Source organism: Pseudophryne corroboree, chromosome 6, assembly GCF_028390025.1.
Source record: "Pseudophryne corroboree isolate aPseCor3 chromosome 6, aPseCor3.hap2, whole genome shotgun sequence".
NCBI lineage: Eukaryota > Metazoa > Chordata > Amphibia > Anura > Myobatrachidae > Pseudophryne > Pseudophryne corroboree.
Window position 1 is genome coordinate 299,727,584 of NC_086449.1, and position 15,979 is coordinate 299,743,562.

Genomic DNA, 15,979 nt, shown 5'->3' on the forward strand with positions numbered 1-15,979 from the left:
CTCCGAGAAATAGAATTATCGGTAAGTAAATTCTTATTTTCTCTATCGTCCTAGTGGATGCTGGGGTTCCTGAAAGGACCATGGGGATTATACCAAAGCTCCCAAACGGGCGGGAGAGTGCGGATGACTCTGCAGCACCGAATGAGAGAACTCCAGGTCCTCCTTAGCCAGGGTATCAAATTTGTAGAATTTAGCAAACGTGTTTGCCCCTGACCAAGTAGCTGCTCGGCAAAGTTGTAAAGCCGAGACCCCTCGGGCAGCCGCCCAAGATGAGCCCACCTTCCTTGTGGAATGGGCATTTACATATTTTGGCTGTGGCAGGCCTGCCACAGAATGTGCAAGCTGAATTGTATTACACATCCAACTAGCAATAGTCTGCTTAGAAGCAAGAGCACCCAGTTTGTTGGGTGCATACAGGATAACAGCAAGTCAGTTTTCCTGACTCCAGCCGTCCTGGAACATATTTTCAGGGCCCTGACAACATCTAGCAACTTGGAGTCCTCCAAGTCCCTAGTAGGTGCAAGGCACCACAATAAGCTGGTTCAGGTGAAACACTGACACCACCTTTAGGGAGAGAACTGGGGACGAGTCCGCAGCTCTGCCCTGTCCGAATGGACAAACAGATATGGGCTTTTTTGAGAAAAAACCACCAATTTGACACTCGCCTGGTCCAGGCCAGGGCCAAGAGCATGGTCACTTTTCATGTGAGATGCTTCAAATCCACAGATTTGACTGGTTTTAAACCAATGTGATTTGAGGAATCCCAGAACTACGTTGAGATCCCACAGTGCCACTGGAGGCACAAAAGGGGGTTGTATATGCAATACTCCCTTGACAAACTTCTGGACTTCAGGAACTGAAGCCAATTCTTTCTGGAAGAAAATCGACAGGGCCGAAATTTGAACCTTAATGGACCCCAATTTGAGGCCCATAGACACTCCTGTTTGCAGGAAATGCAGGAAACGACCGAGTTGAAATTTCTTTGTGGGGCCTTCCTGGCCTCACACCACGCAACATATTTTCGCCACATGTGGTGATAATGTTGTGCGGTCACCTCCTTTCTGGCTTTGACCAGGGTAGGAATGACCTCTTCCGGAATGCCTTTTTCCCTTAGGATCCGGCTTTCCACCGCCATGCCGACAAACGCAGCTGCGGTAAGTCTTGGAACAGACATGGTACTTGCTGAAGCAAGTCCCTTCTTAGCGGCAGAGGCCATAAGACCTCTGTAAGCATCTCTTGAAGTTCCGGGTACCAAGTCCTTCTTGGCCAATCCGGAGCCATGAGTATAGTTCTTACTCCTCTACGTCTTATAATTCTCAGCACCTTAGGTATGAGAAGCAGAGGAGGGAACACATACACCGACTGGTACACCCACGGTGTTACCAGAACGTCCACAGCTATTGCCTGAGGGTCTCTTGACCTGGCGCAATACCTGTCCCGTTTTTTGTTCAGACGGGACGCCATCATGTCCACCTTTGGTATTTCCCAACGGTTTACAATCATGTGGAAAAAACTTCCCGATGAAGTTTCCACTCTCCCGGGTGGAGGTCGTGCCTGCTGAGGAAGTCTGCTTCCCAGTTTCCATTCCCGGGATGAAACACTGCTGACAGTGCTATCACATGATTTTCCGCCCAGCGAAAAGTCCTTGCAGTTTTTGCCATTGCCCTCCTGCTTCTTGTGTCGCCCTGTCTGTTTACGTGGGCGACTGCCGTGATGTTTTTCCCACTGGATCAATACCGGCTGACCTTGAAGCAGAGGTCTTGCTAAGCTTAGAGCATTATAAATTTACCCTTAGCTCCAGTATATTTATGTGGAGAAAAGTCTCCAGACTTGATCACACTCCCTGGAAATTTTTTCCTTGTGTGACTGCTCCCCAGCCTCTCGGGCTGGGCTCCGTGGTCACCAGCATCCAATCCTGAATGCCGAATCTGCGGCCCTCTAGAAGATGAGCACTCTATAACCACCACAGGAGAGACACCCTTGTCCTTGGATATAGGGTTATCCGCTGATGCATCTGAAGATGCGATCCGGACCATTTGTCCAGCAGATCCCACTGAAAAGTTCTTGCGTGAAATCTGCCGAATGGAATTGCTTCGTAGGAAGCCACCATTTTTACCAGGACCCTTGTGCAATGATGCACTGTTTTTAGGAGGTTCCTGACTAGCTCGGATAACTCCCTGGCTTTCTCTTCCGGGAGAAACACCTTTTTCTGGACTGTGTCCAGAATCATCCCTAGGCACAGCAGACGTGTCGTCGGGATCAGCTGCGATTTTGGAATATTTAGAATCCACCCGTGCTGTTGTAGCAGTATCCGAGATAGTGCTACTCCGACCTCCAACTGTTCCCTGGACTATGCCCTTATCAGGAGATCGTCCAAGTAAGGGATAATTAAGACGCCTTTTCTTCGAAGAAGAATCATCATTTCGGCCATTACCTTGGTAAAGACCCGGGGTGCCGTGGACAATCCAAAAGGCAGCGTCTGAAACTGATAGTGACAGTTCTGCACCACGAACCTGAGGTACCCTTAGTGAGAAGGGCAAATTTGGGACATAGAGGTAAGCATCCCTGATGTCCCGGGACACTATATAGTCCCCTTCTTCCTGGTTCGTTATCACTGCTCTGAGTGACTCCATCTTGATTTGAACCTTTGTAAGTGTTCAAAAAAATTTTTAGAATAAGTCTCACCTAGCCTTCTGGCTTCAGTACCACAATATAGTGTGGAATAATACCCCTTTTCTTGTAGTAGGAGGGGTAATTTAATTATCACCTGCTGGGAATACAGCTTGTGAATTTTTTCCCATACTGCCTCCTTGTCGGAGGGAGACCTTGGTAAAGCAGACTTCAGGAGCCTGCGAAGGGGAAACGTCTCGACATTCCAATCTGTACCCCTGGGATACTACTTGTAGGATCCAGGGGTCCTGTACGGTCTCAGCGCCATGCTGAGAACTTGTCAGAAGCGGTGGAACGCTTCTGTTCCTGGGAATGGGCTGCCTGCTGCAGTCTTCTTCCCTTTCCTCTATCCCTGGGCAGATATGATCTTATAGGGACGAAAGGACTGAGGCTGAAAAGACGGTGTCTTTTTCTGCAGAGATGTGACTTAGGGTAAAAACGGCGGATTTTCCAGCAGTTGCCGTGGCCACCAGGTCCGATGGACCGACCCCAAATAACTCCTCTTCCTTTATACGGCAATACACCTTTGTGCCGTTTGGAATCTGCATCACCTGACCACTGTCGTGTCCATAACATCTTCTGGCAGATATGGACATCGCATTTACTCTTGATGCCAGAGTGCAAATATCCCTCTGTGCATCTCGCATATATAGAAATGCATCCTTTAAATGCTCTATAGTCAATAAAATACTGTCCCTGTCAAGGGTATCAATATTTTTAGTCAGGGAATCCGACCAAGCCACCCCAGCTCTGCACATCCAGGCTGAGGCGATCGCTGGTCGCAGTATAACACCAGTATGTGTGTATATACTTTTTATGATATTTTCCAGCCTCCTGTCAGCTGGTCCTTGAGGACGGCCCTATCTATAGACGGTACCGCCACTTGTTTTGATAAGCGTGTGAGCGCCTTATCCACCCTAAGGGGTGTTTCCCAACGCGCCCTAACTTCTGGCGGGAAAGGGTATACCGCCCATAATTTTCTATCGGGGGGAACCCACGCATCATCACACACTTTATTTAATTTATCTGATTCAGGAAAAACTACGGTAGTTTTTTCACATCCCACATAATACCCTCTTTTGTGGTACTTGTAGTATCAGAAATATGAAACACCTCCTTCATTGCCTTTAACGTGTGGCCCTAATAAGGAATACGTTTGTTTATTCACCGTTGACACTGGATTCAGTGTCCCTGTCTGTGTCTGTGTCGACCGACTAAAGTAAACGGGCGTTTTAAAACCCCTGACGGTGTTTTTGAGACGTCTGGACCGGTACTAATTGTTTGTCGGCCGTCTCATGTCGTCAACCGACCTTGCAGCGTGTTGACATTATCACGTAATTCCCTAAATAAGCCATCCATTCCGGTGTCGACTCCCTAGAGAGTGACATCACCATTACAGGCAATTGCTCCGCCTCCTCACCAACATCGTCCTCATACATGTCGACACACACGTACCGACACACAGCACACACACAGGGAATGCTCTGATAGAGGACAGGACCCACTAGCCCTTTGGAGAGACAGAGGGAGAGTTTACCAGCACACACCAAAAACGCTATAATTATATAGGGACAACCTTATATAAGTGTTTTCCCTTATAGCATCTTTTTTATATATTTCTAACGCCAAATTAGTGCCCCCCCTCTCTGTTTTAACCCTGTTTCTGTAGTGCAGTGCAGGGGAGAGCCTGGGAGCCTTCCCTCCAGCCTTTCTGTGAGGGAAAATGGCGCTGTGTGCTGAGGAGATAGGCCCCGCCCCTTTTTCGGCGGCCTCGTCTCCCGCTCTTAACGGATTCTGGCAGGGGTTAAATATCTCCATATAGCCTCCGGAGGCTATATGTGAGGTATTTTTAGCCAAAATAGGTATTCATTTGCCTCCCAGGGCGCCCCCCTCCCAGCGCCCTGCACCCTCAGTGACTGCCGTGTGAAGTGTGCTGAGAGGAAAATGGCGCACAGCTGCAGTGCTGTGCGCTACCTTTAGAAGACTGAGGAGTCTTCTGCCGCCGATTCTGGACCTCTTCTTACTTCAGCATCTGCAAGGGGGCCGGCGGCAAGGCTCCGGTGACCATCCAGGCTGTACCTGTGATCGTCCCTCTGGAGCTGATGTCCAGTAGCCAAGAAGCCAATCCATCCTGCACGCAGGTGAGTTCACTTCTTCTCCCCTAAGTCCCTCGTTGCAGTGATCCTGTTGCCAGCAGGACTCACTGTAAAATAAAAAACCTAAGCTAAACTTTTCTAAGCAGCTCTTTAGGAGAGCCACCTAGATTGCACCCTTCTCGGCCGGGCACAAAAATCTAACTGGCTTGGAGGAGGGTCATAGGGGGAGGAGCCAGTGCACACCACCTGATCGGAAAGCTTTACTTTTGTGCCCTGTCTCCTGCGGAGCCGCTATTCCCCATGGTCCTTTCAGGAACCCCAGCATCCACTAGGACGATAGAGAAAATTGCATACCATAATGAGATATCATGGTGATGGGACCTAAATCTAAGCACTGAATGCATTTATGTTACATATACACCTTATACACACAGCCTGAAGGTCATTTTAGCCAATATTTTTTGTAACTTTGTGCATTAAACAAAGTGTGTCTACATTCACACAATTCATTTATGTTTCATATACACCTTATACACACAGCCTGAAGGTCATTTAATACAATATCTTTAATAACTTTGTGTATCAAAGAAAGTTTGTGTACATTGAGCCCTCAAAAAACAAAGTTTTCACTATCTCACTCTCAGTCAAAAAAGTCCGTATTTCGGAATATTCCGTATTTCGGAATATTTGGATATGGGATACTCAACCTGTATGTAAATTTACAGTTAGGAGCTGACAAGCTGGTGCGTTATCACCTTGCACTTATCACTGCTTTATCACTTCCCCAGGCTTAATTCATCTGCCCCTATAACCCCCTTTTCAGTCAGTTTCTATAGACCTGAAAACTCATCCCTTTGATTTACACAGGATCGAGGCTGGCAAGTGGGATCCAGACAAAATTATTACTGTACTTAAAGTTTAAATCTCATATGTTCCAGAACAAACAGATGCAGATCCTAAGTGAAATATATGTATCACGTAGTGATACACTATATAATTAAAACCATTGCGGTCCAAACAAAATAACCGCAGGGCCAAAATACAACAGCTGTGCCCTATATCAAGTAACACACTCCGTTGTGGAGGCGACAATTTCTTCAAATACCATTATAGTGTAGTGGTACTTTAAAAAAGGAATAAGCAAAGAAAGTGGGGTTCATTTTAAAATGTTTCACCTAAAAGGTTGATCCAACTTGCAACCCACCATGCGGCCTTCCACTTAGAACTGACTCCAGCTGGGATTCAAGCTTCTCACACGCTCCTACAAAGCCCTCACCCACTCCTCTTCCATTTACATCTCTGACCTTATCTCCCTTTACACTCCCACCTGCTCTCTTTGCTCTGCTAATGCAGCCGCCTCTCTTGCCTACTGATTACTTCCTCCCACTCCTATCTCCAAGATTTTTCACGTGCTGCTCCCTTTCTCTGGAATTCTCTACCTCTCCACAAAACTTCAAACAGGCTCTCAAGATCCATTTCTTCACCAAACCCAGCCATTTCTCATCTTAACCATCTGTTCCACGCTCTCTGTCTAACTCATCTGTGTCACCCCCGTCTGTCTGCCCCTCCCGTTTAGAATGTAGGCTCACACGAGTAGGACTCTCTTCCCTCATGTGCTTATCCTTTTCTTACTTTAATAATCTTCAACTGCACCAAATCCTGTGGTCTTCTGCCACCTGATACTTATTTCAGCGTCATCTGCTGATGTAGCTATGTTTATTTACCATGTACTTGTCCTATATGGTCTTCAACTGTAATGATGCATACATACGGTGCGATGCGCTCAATGCCCGAAATTTACTACGCGATGTGGGCGTAGCCCGGCGCCACCGACATAGTCAATGTTGGACTGCCTGCACAGTATTTTTTCTTGTAATGCCGATCCCATGGGCTGCACATCAGCATCGTCAGCCACGTACACACGGTGCGATATGCACTAACTTACCTTACGATTTTGACTATAAAGTATAGTCAAAATTATAAGGAAATTTAGTGCATATCGCACCGTGTGTATGCACCTTAAGTCAGTTTTCCTGTTTTGATTATTTGTTTATGTACTCTTTAATTGGGCGCTGCAGAAGCCTTGTGGTGCCATATAAATAAAGGATAATAATAATAATAATTATTATTATTATTATTATTTTTATTACCGTTTTCCTTCCAGCGTCAGGAGAGCATGCAGTCATGGGGGGAAATTTAATTGGTTTTCAACGCAGCTGCCACTAGATGGCGCATGGAGCAATTCAACTGTTGCTCTATTCTGGGTGCAAATAGCCGCAGATGGACACAGCCTTTTGAGGTGGCAAACTGAAATGTGCGATGTCAGCACTTTAGGCACCTGAACGGGAGTTTGTTCTTCCAAAGCAGTACTTTAGCCTGGTTTAGCTTCTTTGTATGGCTAAACCTGGTACTCCTGCGTGCTCACACGCAGCACTTGCGACGAAACAATTTAACTGCTTCAACGGACTCCCACAAAATAACTGAATTCCCCCACAGTGTCAACATTTACAATGTCGACATTCTGCAGGTACGGGTGGGTTATTGTAATGTAATAGGTGGAAGGGTTAGGTATCAGCTACATGAGCGGAGGTTAGGATTAGTGGTTAAAAATACTCACACCAGAAGCGCCATACGAGCCGGCAGTCATCAGAAGTCACCGCCGAACCCAGAGGAAATTGCTGGAGCTGCCGAACCTGATCAGTAATCACTAAGCCACCTGAGGATTTTTGTCAACAATCACAATATGTTGACATTTAATAAGTGTTGACATGATGAATGTCTGCAAGGTCAGTGACAACGTGCCAAACATATCAACATCGCAACAATGTCAACATTCTCATGTCAAAATTATGTCGACAAAATATACCACACCCTTCAGGATACAGCCAAGAATATTTCAGCTACATTATAGCGAGAAAAGTATTTTGTGTGGAACCGCACTAGTCAGACAATTTTACTAAGGTACCAAAATAATTATTACGATTAAATACCAATATGCATACAGTTATCAAGTGAATCTTAAACTGCTAATGATTGGCGGTGCTCCCAGGAATTTTGTAGGTTAGACTACAATTGGAAAAGGCAGGAGAAAAAGACAGACAAAAAACCCTTGTTTGGGAGCACTCATGTGTTATAGTAGAAATAGTATGTGTAATGAAAAATATTATGTTTTATGATTTTCATTACACATACTATTTCTACTATAACAAATGAGTGCTCCCAAACAAGGGTTTTTTGTCTTTGTCTTTTTCTCCTGCCTTTTCCAATTACATTATAGCGAGAAGCTGCAATGAAATCAAGATACTTTTTACATAAATCACTTTGGTAGGCTAAACAACAAGCATCTTGATAATTACAGCATGGCAGAACAGTGGTAAGCATTGACATTTCAGATCACTGGGATCATTGGGGGTCATTCCGTCCCGATCGCTGCAGTTTATCGCAACGATCGGGTCGGAATTGCGCATGAGCAAGCGGGACGGCCAAAGGCCGTCTTTCAGTAGCGATCACCTCTGCCTGATTGACAGGCAGAGGCGGTCGCAGGGCGGGAGGGGGCTGGACGGCAGATTTAAGCCGCCGTTTAGAGGGCGCGGTCCGGCCAACGCAGGCGTGGCCGGACCGCTAGGGGGGGGCAGGCTGCGGCGGCTGCGTGACGTCTCATGCAGCCGCTGCGGCCAGTGGGAGCGACGATAAACTCCCGGACAGCAACAGGAGCTGCGCTGGCCGGGAGTTACTCCACAAATACAAAAGCATCGCCGCTGTGCGATGCATTTGTATTTGTGCGGGGTGGGGGGGGCCGCACTGACATGCGGGGTGGACTAGCCCTGTGCTGGGCATCCCCCCACGTCAGGGAAGTTGATCGTAGCTGTACTAAATTTAGCACAGCTACGATCAACTCGGAATGACCCCCATTAGGTAGATTCTGACTAGGGCCCTTTCTGTGTGGAGATTGTATGCTCTTCTTACATAAGAATTCTCCATTTTCCTTCCACCGACCAAAAATAATGGTTGATTAACCACTTAACTGACGATTTTTCACTCTAAAACTAGTTCATAACTTTGTTTTCATTTTATTAAATAGTTTACAAAAGTATTTGGAATATTTAAAGATTATATTATGCACTACTGCAGAACAGGTCTCCTCATCAAAAACTAGGAGACACAGTGGGGTGGCGGGGTTGCATGTGATTTGACCATAACAATTAAGTGGTTAAATGACTAACAAAAATGAACCCATAGGGAGCTTTCAATTAGCATTGTGGGGCTGTAGCTCCCAAGTTAAGTGCCCAGAGTTATACAGCTGACTGCACTGCACCCAGAACATAACTTAAAACGTACAATTTAACGCGACTAATGCCAGGCTTAGTTGCGGCAAACTGCATAGAATGTGTGCTGGGCGACATGCTGTTACTGCATGCAATAAGCCCATCAATATCAAGGCACTAGTTAATGTGGATTTCTGTTTGCACCCTCAGGTAGACACCAGTCCCTGGTTTACCGCAGGAGCAACTGAATCGCTCCGGACACTTAGGGCCTAATTCTGAGTTGAACGCAGCAGCAAATTTGTTAGCAGTTGGTCAAAACCATGTGCACTGCAGGAGGGGCAGATATAACATGTGCAGAGAGAGTTAGATTTGGGTGGGGTGTGTTGAAACAGAAATCTAAATTGCAGTGTAAAAATAAAGCAGCCAGTATTTACCCTGCACAGAAACAAAATAACCCACCCAAATCTAACACTCTCTGCAAATGTTATATCTGCCCCCCCTGCAGTGCACATGGTTTTGCCCAATTGCTAACAAACTTGCTGCTGCGATCAACTCAGAATTACCCCCTTAATCCGGGAGCTACATCCTGAGATGCTAACTGAATTGATCTCATAGAGGTCAATTCAATTCAGCGTGGACTGAATAGCGCTGGGAATTAGCACCCAGTGCTATTCAATTCATTGTACTATTATATCAGAAAAAGACGGTTGTCGCGGACTAAACAGGGTGTTTTGTTGCAAGAACCAACATTCCTCAACTTAAGTGTCAGGCACAATGATGTTGTTTCTGGTGTGCTAAGGCTCTTGTTGGATTTCTGCTTGCACACCCGGAGGGGTGCGAGAAGAGATCATCTCGTTGGGCATCACACTGCGCTGAATTGAATAGCACAGGGGGCTAATTCCCGGTGCTATTCAATCCGCGCAGAATTGAATTGACCCCCTAGGTTTTGCTCGTGGTAGGGAATTTAGAACGCAAGATCCACTAGAGCAGTAAATGAAGTCAATGGGGTCGATTCAATTCGGCAACTTAAGAATAGTGCCGGGAATTAGCTCCCGACGCTATTCAATTCAGCTCCAGTTAAGTCGGCGATGGCCCGTTCTCGCCGACTAAACAGGTTGAATTGTCGGGAGAACGGGCATTCTCCGACTTAACTCACCGACGCGAGGCTGATTCCCGACAGAATCAGCCTCGCGCCGGCCGCGAGGCAGCACTTTTGTCGGGTTTCTTCTCTCATCCCCTGGGGATGAGAGAAGAATTCCCGACAATTGCGGATAACTAGCAGCTGAATTGAATAGCGTCGGGAGCTAATTCCCGGCGCTATTCATAAGTTGCCGAATTGAATCGACCCCAATGATTACATATTCACTTCACAATTTTGCGTTATCTGATTGACACAATTTAATGGTATTATTTTTTGTATCTCTTGGTTAGTATCTTCAAGCTTCTAGCAGAGGTTTATAGTTCTGCACAGTGTCATGTGACTACCATAGCAATCAGTCAAATGGTACATGATGTAGTAAGTGGAGAACCTTCGCAACACCCTTCAGCACGGTCTGTACTATAAATTCCTCCACATTTCCCTCATCTGCCATCATATGACATACTGAGAGCTGTGAGTGTGTGTGACGGGCAGCCATATATGTCTGCCTGCCTGAGAGATTTTGAAAAAAGGCAAACGAACATTGCAGACCTCATTATTCTCATAGGGGACAGATGTCTGAATAATGTACCAAAAACTTTGATTGTCACAGGTTGGCCCAGTTAGAGAATGCCAACTTCAGGTGGCGTTAATTGTTTTAATCCTAAGTGTACAGCTTTGCTGGAGAAGAAGGCTCCTCCCCAGCAGACTTCATGCTCCTCTCTAGACGACGATCACAAAAAAAAAAACTTAGGGGGTAAATGTATTATAGCGGCACAGATCATGTCGCTATAACACTTCCTGGTTTGCCTCATTACCAAGCTGAAGCAGGAAGGAACATTGACAAGATGTAATAACCTCTTGTCTGCCCCCCTGAGCACACAGCCCATTAGCTTCGTTAGCATTAGATAAATGTATTGTCTGGTGTTATGGGAGAGAAGCAGTATCAGCTTCTCCCCCATGTATTACAGCGGCGGTGAGGGCTCAGTGACAGAAGAGCTACGCAGCCCTCTCCATATCAGCGCTGCTATCTATAAGATTGCAGGTCGATATGAGGTGGCAATGCATGGTCAGCATCGCTGACCTTTCCAACATGGGTGATGCCCATTCACCATAGCAGGGACAGGGCTGTGGCGGGCGCCGGTTCCGAACTGCACAGGGGATCTCATGTAAGTAGCGAGATCCCACGTATGCGCAGAGGAGCCAGATGGTCAGGAAGAGACAGCGCATCAGCACAAAGCGGATGCGCCATGTGCTCAGGGGGGCATCGGAGGAAGAGGGAGTTTTCACTCCCCCGCTCTGGCAGACAATACATCTTGTCGATATCCCTTACTGCTTCGCCTTGGTAATGAGGCAAACCAGAAAGTGTTATACAGGTTGAGTATCCCATATCCAAATATTCCGAAATACGGAATATTCCGAAACACAGACTTTTTTTGAGTGAGAGTGAGATAGTGAAACCTTTGTTTTTTGATGGCTCAATGTACACAAACTTTGTTTAATACACAAAGTTATTAAAAATATTGTATTAAATGACCTTCAGGCTGTGTGTATAAGGTGTATGTGAAACATAAATGAATTGTGTGAATGTACACACACTTTGTTTAATGCACAAAGTTATAAAAAGTATTGGCTAAAATGACCTTCAGGCTGTGTGTATAAGGTGTATATGTAACATAAATGCATTCTGTGCTTAGATTTAGGTAACATCACCATGTTATCTCATTATGGTATGCAATTATTCCAAAATACGGAAAAATCCAATATCCAAAATACCTCTGGTCCCAAGCATTTTGGATAAGGGATACTCAACCTGTAGCAGCATATTCTGTGCAGCTATAATACATTTACCCCTAAGTTCCAAAGCTTATTCTAAATTCATAATTAATCCATAATGGGAATAAGTGTAATATTGATCAGTACGATTAATAAAACTTGGATATTCAAAACAACACTCATCCCGTTTTGCAGCAGTCATGTGCCGTTAAGTATAAACCAACCTACAACTGATATTTACCCCACATTACTTATATTTTAATATGCTGACACTTCAATATAACTTCCTCCTTTATGACTTTATTGTTTTTGTTACAGCTACCTATCAATGGTGGTCATTCCGAGTTGTTCGCTCGCTAGCTACTTTTAGCAGAAATGCAAACACAGAGCCGCCGCCCTCTGGGAGTGTATCTTAGCATAGCAGAATTGCGAACAAAAGATTAGCAATTCTGCTATTATTTCCTTGCAGTTTCTGAGTAGCTCCAGACCTACTCCTAGATTGCGATCACCTCAGTCCGTTTAGTTCCTGGTTCTATGTCACAAACACGCCCAGCGTCCAGCCAGCCTCTCCCCCGTTTCTCCAGCCACTCCTGCGTTTTCTGATGGCCCGCCTGCGTTTTTTAGCACACTCCCTGAAAACGGCCAGTTTCCGCCCAGAAACAACCACTTCCTGTCAATCACACTACGATCAGCAGAGCGATTGAAAAGCTTTGATAGCCCGTGAGTAAAATAGCATAGTTTTGTGTAAAATTGCTTAGCGCGTGCGCCCTGCTGTGCATACACATGCGCAGAACTGCCGGATTTTAGCCTATTAGCAATTCTGCTAAAAATAGCAGCGAGCGAACAACTCCGAATGACCACCAATATCTGTAATAGCTCCCTAGCAGTAGTGAACTTGCCCTGGTTGCCAATCAAAAACATTTCCTAACATGTACCTGACATCTTTGCAGCAAACACCTTTTATAAATAGTTTGTGATGTCAAAATTTTGACTACGGTGACATCATGAGGATAAGGAGCGTGATGGGGTACTATTTAAGAACAACAAACAATTTAAAACCCCTGAGAACCAGAACAAAGACAAAAATAACCAATTATAAAAGGAAGTCTAGCAAACAGCTACAAGAACGACCAGGTTAAAAATCGTAGGTAACTTAGTCAATAATGAAGACAAAAATAAATCTAAATAACAAAACCGCCTTTTCACTGTATAAACCACAAAACAAATTGATTATCTTAACAGACATACAAAAATGTGGTTGTTTTCACATATAACAATGGTGGAACGCACCATTCTCAGGAATTGTTTTCAGCTGTTACAGAAATTATTTTCATTCCGAAACGGAAAAGAAGGATATGACGAAAAGTTACAGAACACATTCTGATAAGGAAACGCAAACAGGAGTGGTCATAGGAAAGGAAACACACTGTATTCAAGCAAGGGAATGACTCAGATCAGCTGACCATCTCCAGGAGCCATGCCTGTTCTCTACAAGATGAAACACTCAAACACATATCCTACATTTATACAGATCATTAAATCAACTCTGCTTAAACTGTTAAAGATTTCGGGGGGGGGGATACAAAATAGTACTTAAAAATTAAAACCATTAGAACTTTGAACACCACAGCCTTGCTATAACCAGGAAAGCGCCAGTATTTTTACATCAGTTTCCAAGGCCATGGTTTCAGTTACATATCGAGTGACATCAAAATATGAATTCCTACAGCTAATGCAGTGAATAACATTAAGGAAGTTATAATAACCACAGCTGTGTGATAAGAAAGCGGTTTTAATGGAAACAAGCTAAATATATTACATGTAAATAAAATATGACATCATTACACTAGCTGAATATGACTGCAGCGGAAGAGGGCTGGAGAATAGCAGACTTATCCAGCAGTAGAGAAGGACCAGGCACGATGCTTTGTTGTTAGAGGCTAGCTTTGGTAATCAACCTCACAAATCTAGTGAAAATGTTTTTCACAAACCGTATAAACTCAGCACTGCATACGTTAAGCAAATGAAACCTATGAAATGGACAGACCACGCAACAGACGACAGGAAAGGAAATTATTTCCAAACTGCTTGTCGGAAAATCATTCAGCCAGATTACTAGACTGGACCAACGTGACCATGTAAATGTCATTCTACGTAGACCCCATGCCAGCAGAGGCTGCTGATATAAGGAAAATGAATGGAAGGAGTTAAAAATGAATCTCAGCTTGCTTGTGATTGTGCGAGAAAGGGGAGGAGGAATAAAAAAAAGCAACAAAACCACAACAGATCCAGCAGATCCACTGTCTCCAGGTCTTTCAACGCCTAAAACCCTCCATCTTTCCTTATTCTCCCCCACAACCGCCTACAGAGGTGGGTGCTGGGAAGTCTGCAGCAATTCTCTCCTACACCAGAGCAGGTTGTCCTCTCTTGACATAAGAAAGCACCCAGCCAACAGTGTGCTGGAAGCTCCCAGACAGACAGAAAACAATAGCATCTTACCCCTAATAGGCACAAACAGCTTGACGTTTATAAGCACATAATTTACTGCAATTAGTATGCAAAATTGTCAATCACAATTCTGTCTACTAAAGACTGTGTTTCAAAGGCACTAATAATAATAATAATAATAATAATAATAATAATAATAATAATGAAAACAAAACCTAGAAATAACGCCCAAACCCAAATGGGTGCAATAAACAATAAAGGAACAGAAACAGGGCTGGGCCAAATGTTGGGTACCTACAATAACAATGACCAGCTGGATGTTTTACATACATAGCCCAGTAATTAGGACACCGAACCAGTGCAAACAACAAAGAGGTGTCCTGAAGCTGAACAGCACTGGGATAAACAGGAATACAAAAATAAAGAAATAAAACACATAAAAGAAGAAGAATATCAGGAGAAAGAGATGCAATCAGAACAGTAGCTGGAGGACAATAACATAGGATGTGTAATAAATGAATGTAAAGAGCAGCGTGTCTGGGGCACAGCACCGAGTCTGCCAGACTGGCCATGTGCCCTGCTGCTGCACTTGGCAAACTACAGTGCGGAGGAGGCTGGCTGGGCAGCCCGGCCATAGGGGCACACGCTGGATGTGTGCACTGTGCGCCCAGCCTCACATCCCCCTCCTCCCGGGACAGCCGGGCTGCAACAACAGCGGAGCGGCCCCCCTGCTCTCCCTCCTCCCATCTCACCTCCCGAACTGGCCGCCCAGGAGAGCAGGAACACTAGCCTCAGGATCGCCATGTTCCGGGGGTGTCAGCAATCACACATTGACCCAGCTGGCGGCCGCGGCTTTCGGCTTCTCGGCGTTTTCTCCCCCTCCAAGGCTCCAGGGGAAAGCGGAAGCTCCCAATGTCCCGACCAGCGCTATCCGACGGCGGGGGGAGGGAGACAGGCAGCACCGCCTGTCACCTGACGTCACCGGATCACTGCCTGCCTTCTGCCTGACATCACCGGATCACTGTCCGCCCCCTGCTTGCTGCCAGCCGCCGCTTCATGCCACTGCTGCTGACAAATAATGCCCCGGTTACCGGGGAGGTGAGGAGCGGGGGCTTAACTCCTGCCGCACTCAGCAGATGTCTCCTTCCTGCCGTCATTATCATATTATTATTATTATTATTATTATTATTATTATTATATCGTTTAGCGCCAGCCATATTATCTTTTATTTATATAGCATCAATAGTATATAAGGATACCGGTCCCAAAATTATTTCCAAATCTCAAGACTGAGGAAAGTACTCTGCTACAATCCTGGAAATAAATTGGTATTGAAAGAAAAACAAGGAAAAATGGTAACACAGCTGAAATCTCTACACTGGAAATGGGAAGTTAGCTGACAGCCGTGTATTGCAAACTGCAATATTCTAAAAATATTTGTAATCTTATTTGCCGAACGTATCACTTCAGGAAAAACAAGGCATATACTGTAGGGCGTCCTCGCTAATTTGTCTAAGGGTCTTATCCCCATATACCTGGCTGCAGAGAAAGCACTTCAGTCTATCTATACGCTAAGTAAGGTTAAG

General features: G+C 45.2%; 1 protein-coding gene across 1 annotated transcript in view; it reads right to left on the reverse strand.

Moving 5' to 3' along the window:
• ADAM10 (ADAM metallopeptidase domain 10) overlaps positions 1-15,443 on the reverse strand; it is a 346,615-nt gene extending 331,172 nt beyond the window's left edge. The window contains exon 1 of the mRNA XM_063926173.1: positions 15,146-15,443. Coding sequence (XP_063782243.1) covers positions 15,146-15,197 — 52 coding nt within the window. The 5' untranslated portion in view covers positions 15,198-15,443. The remainder of the gene's footprint in view (positions 1-15,145) is intronic.
• Between the last annotated feature and the right edge of the window lie 536 nt (positions 15,444-15,979).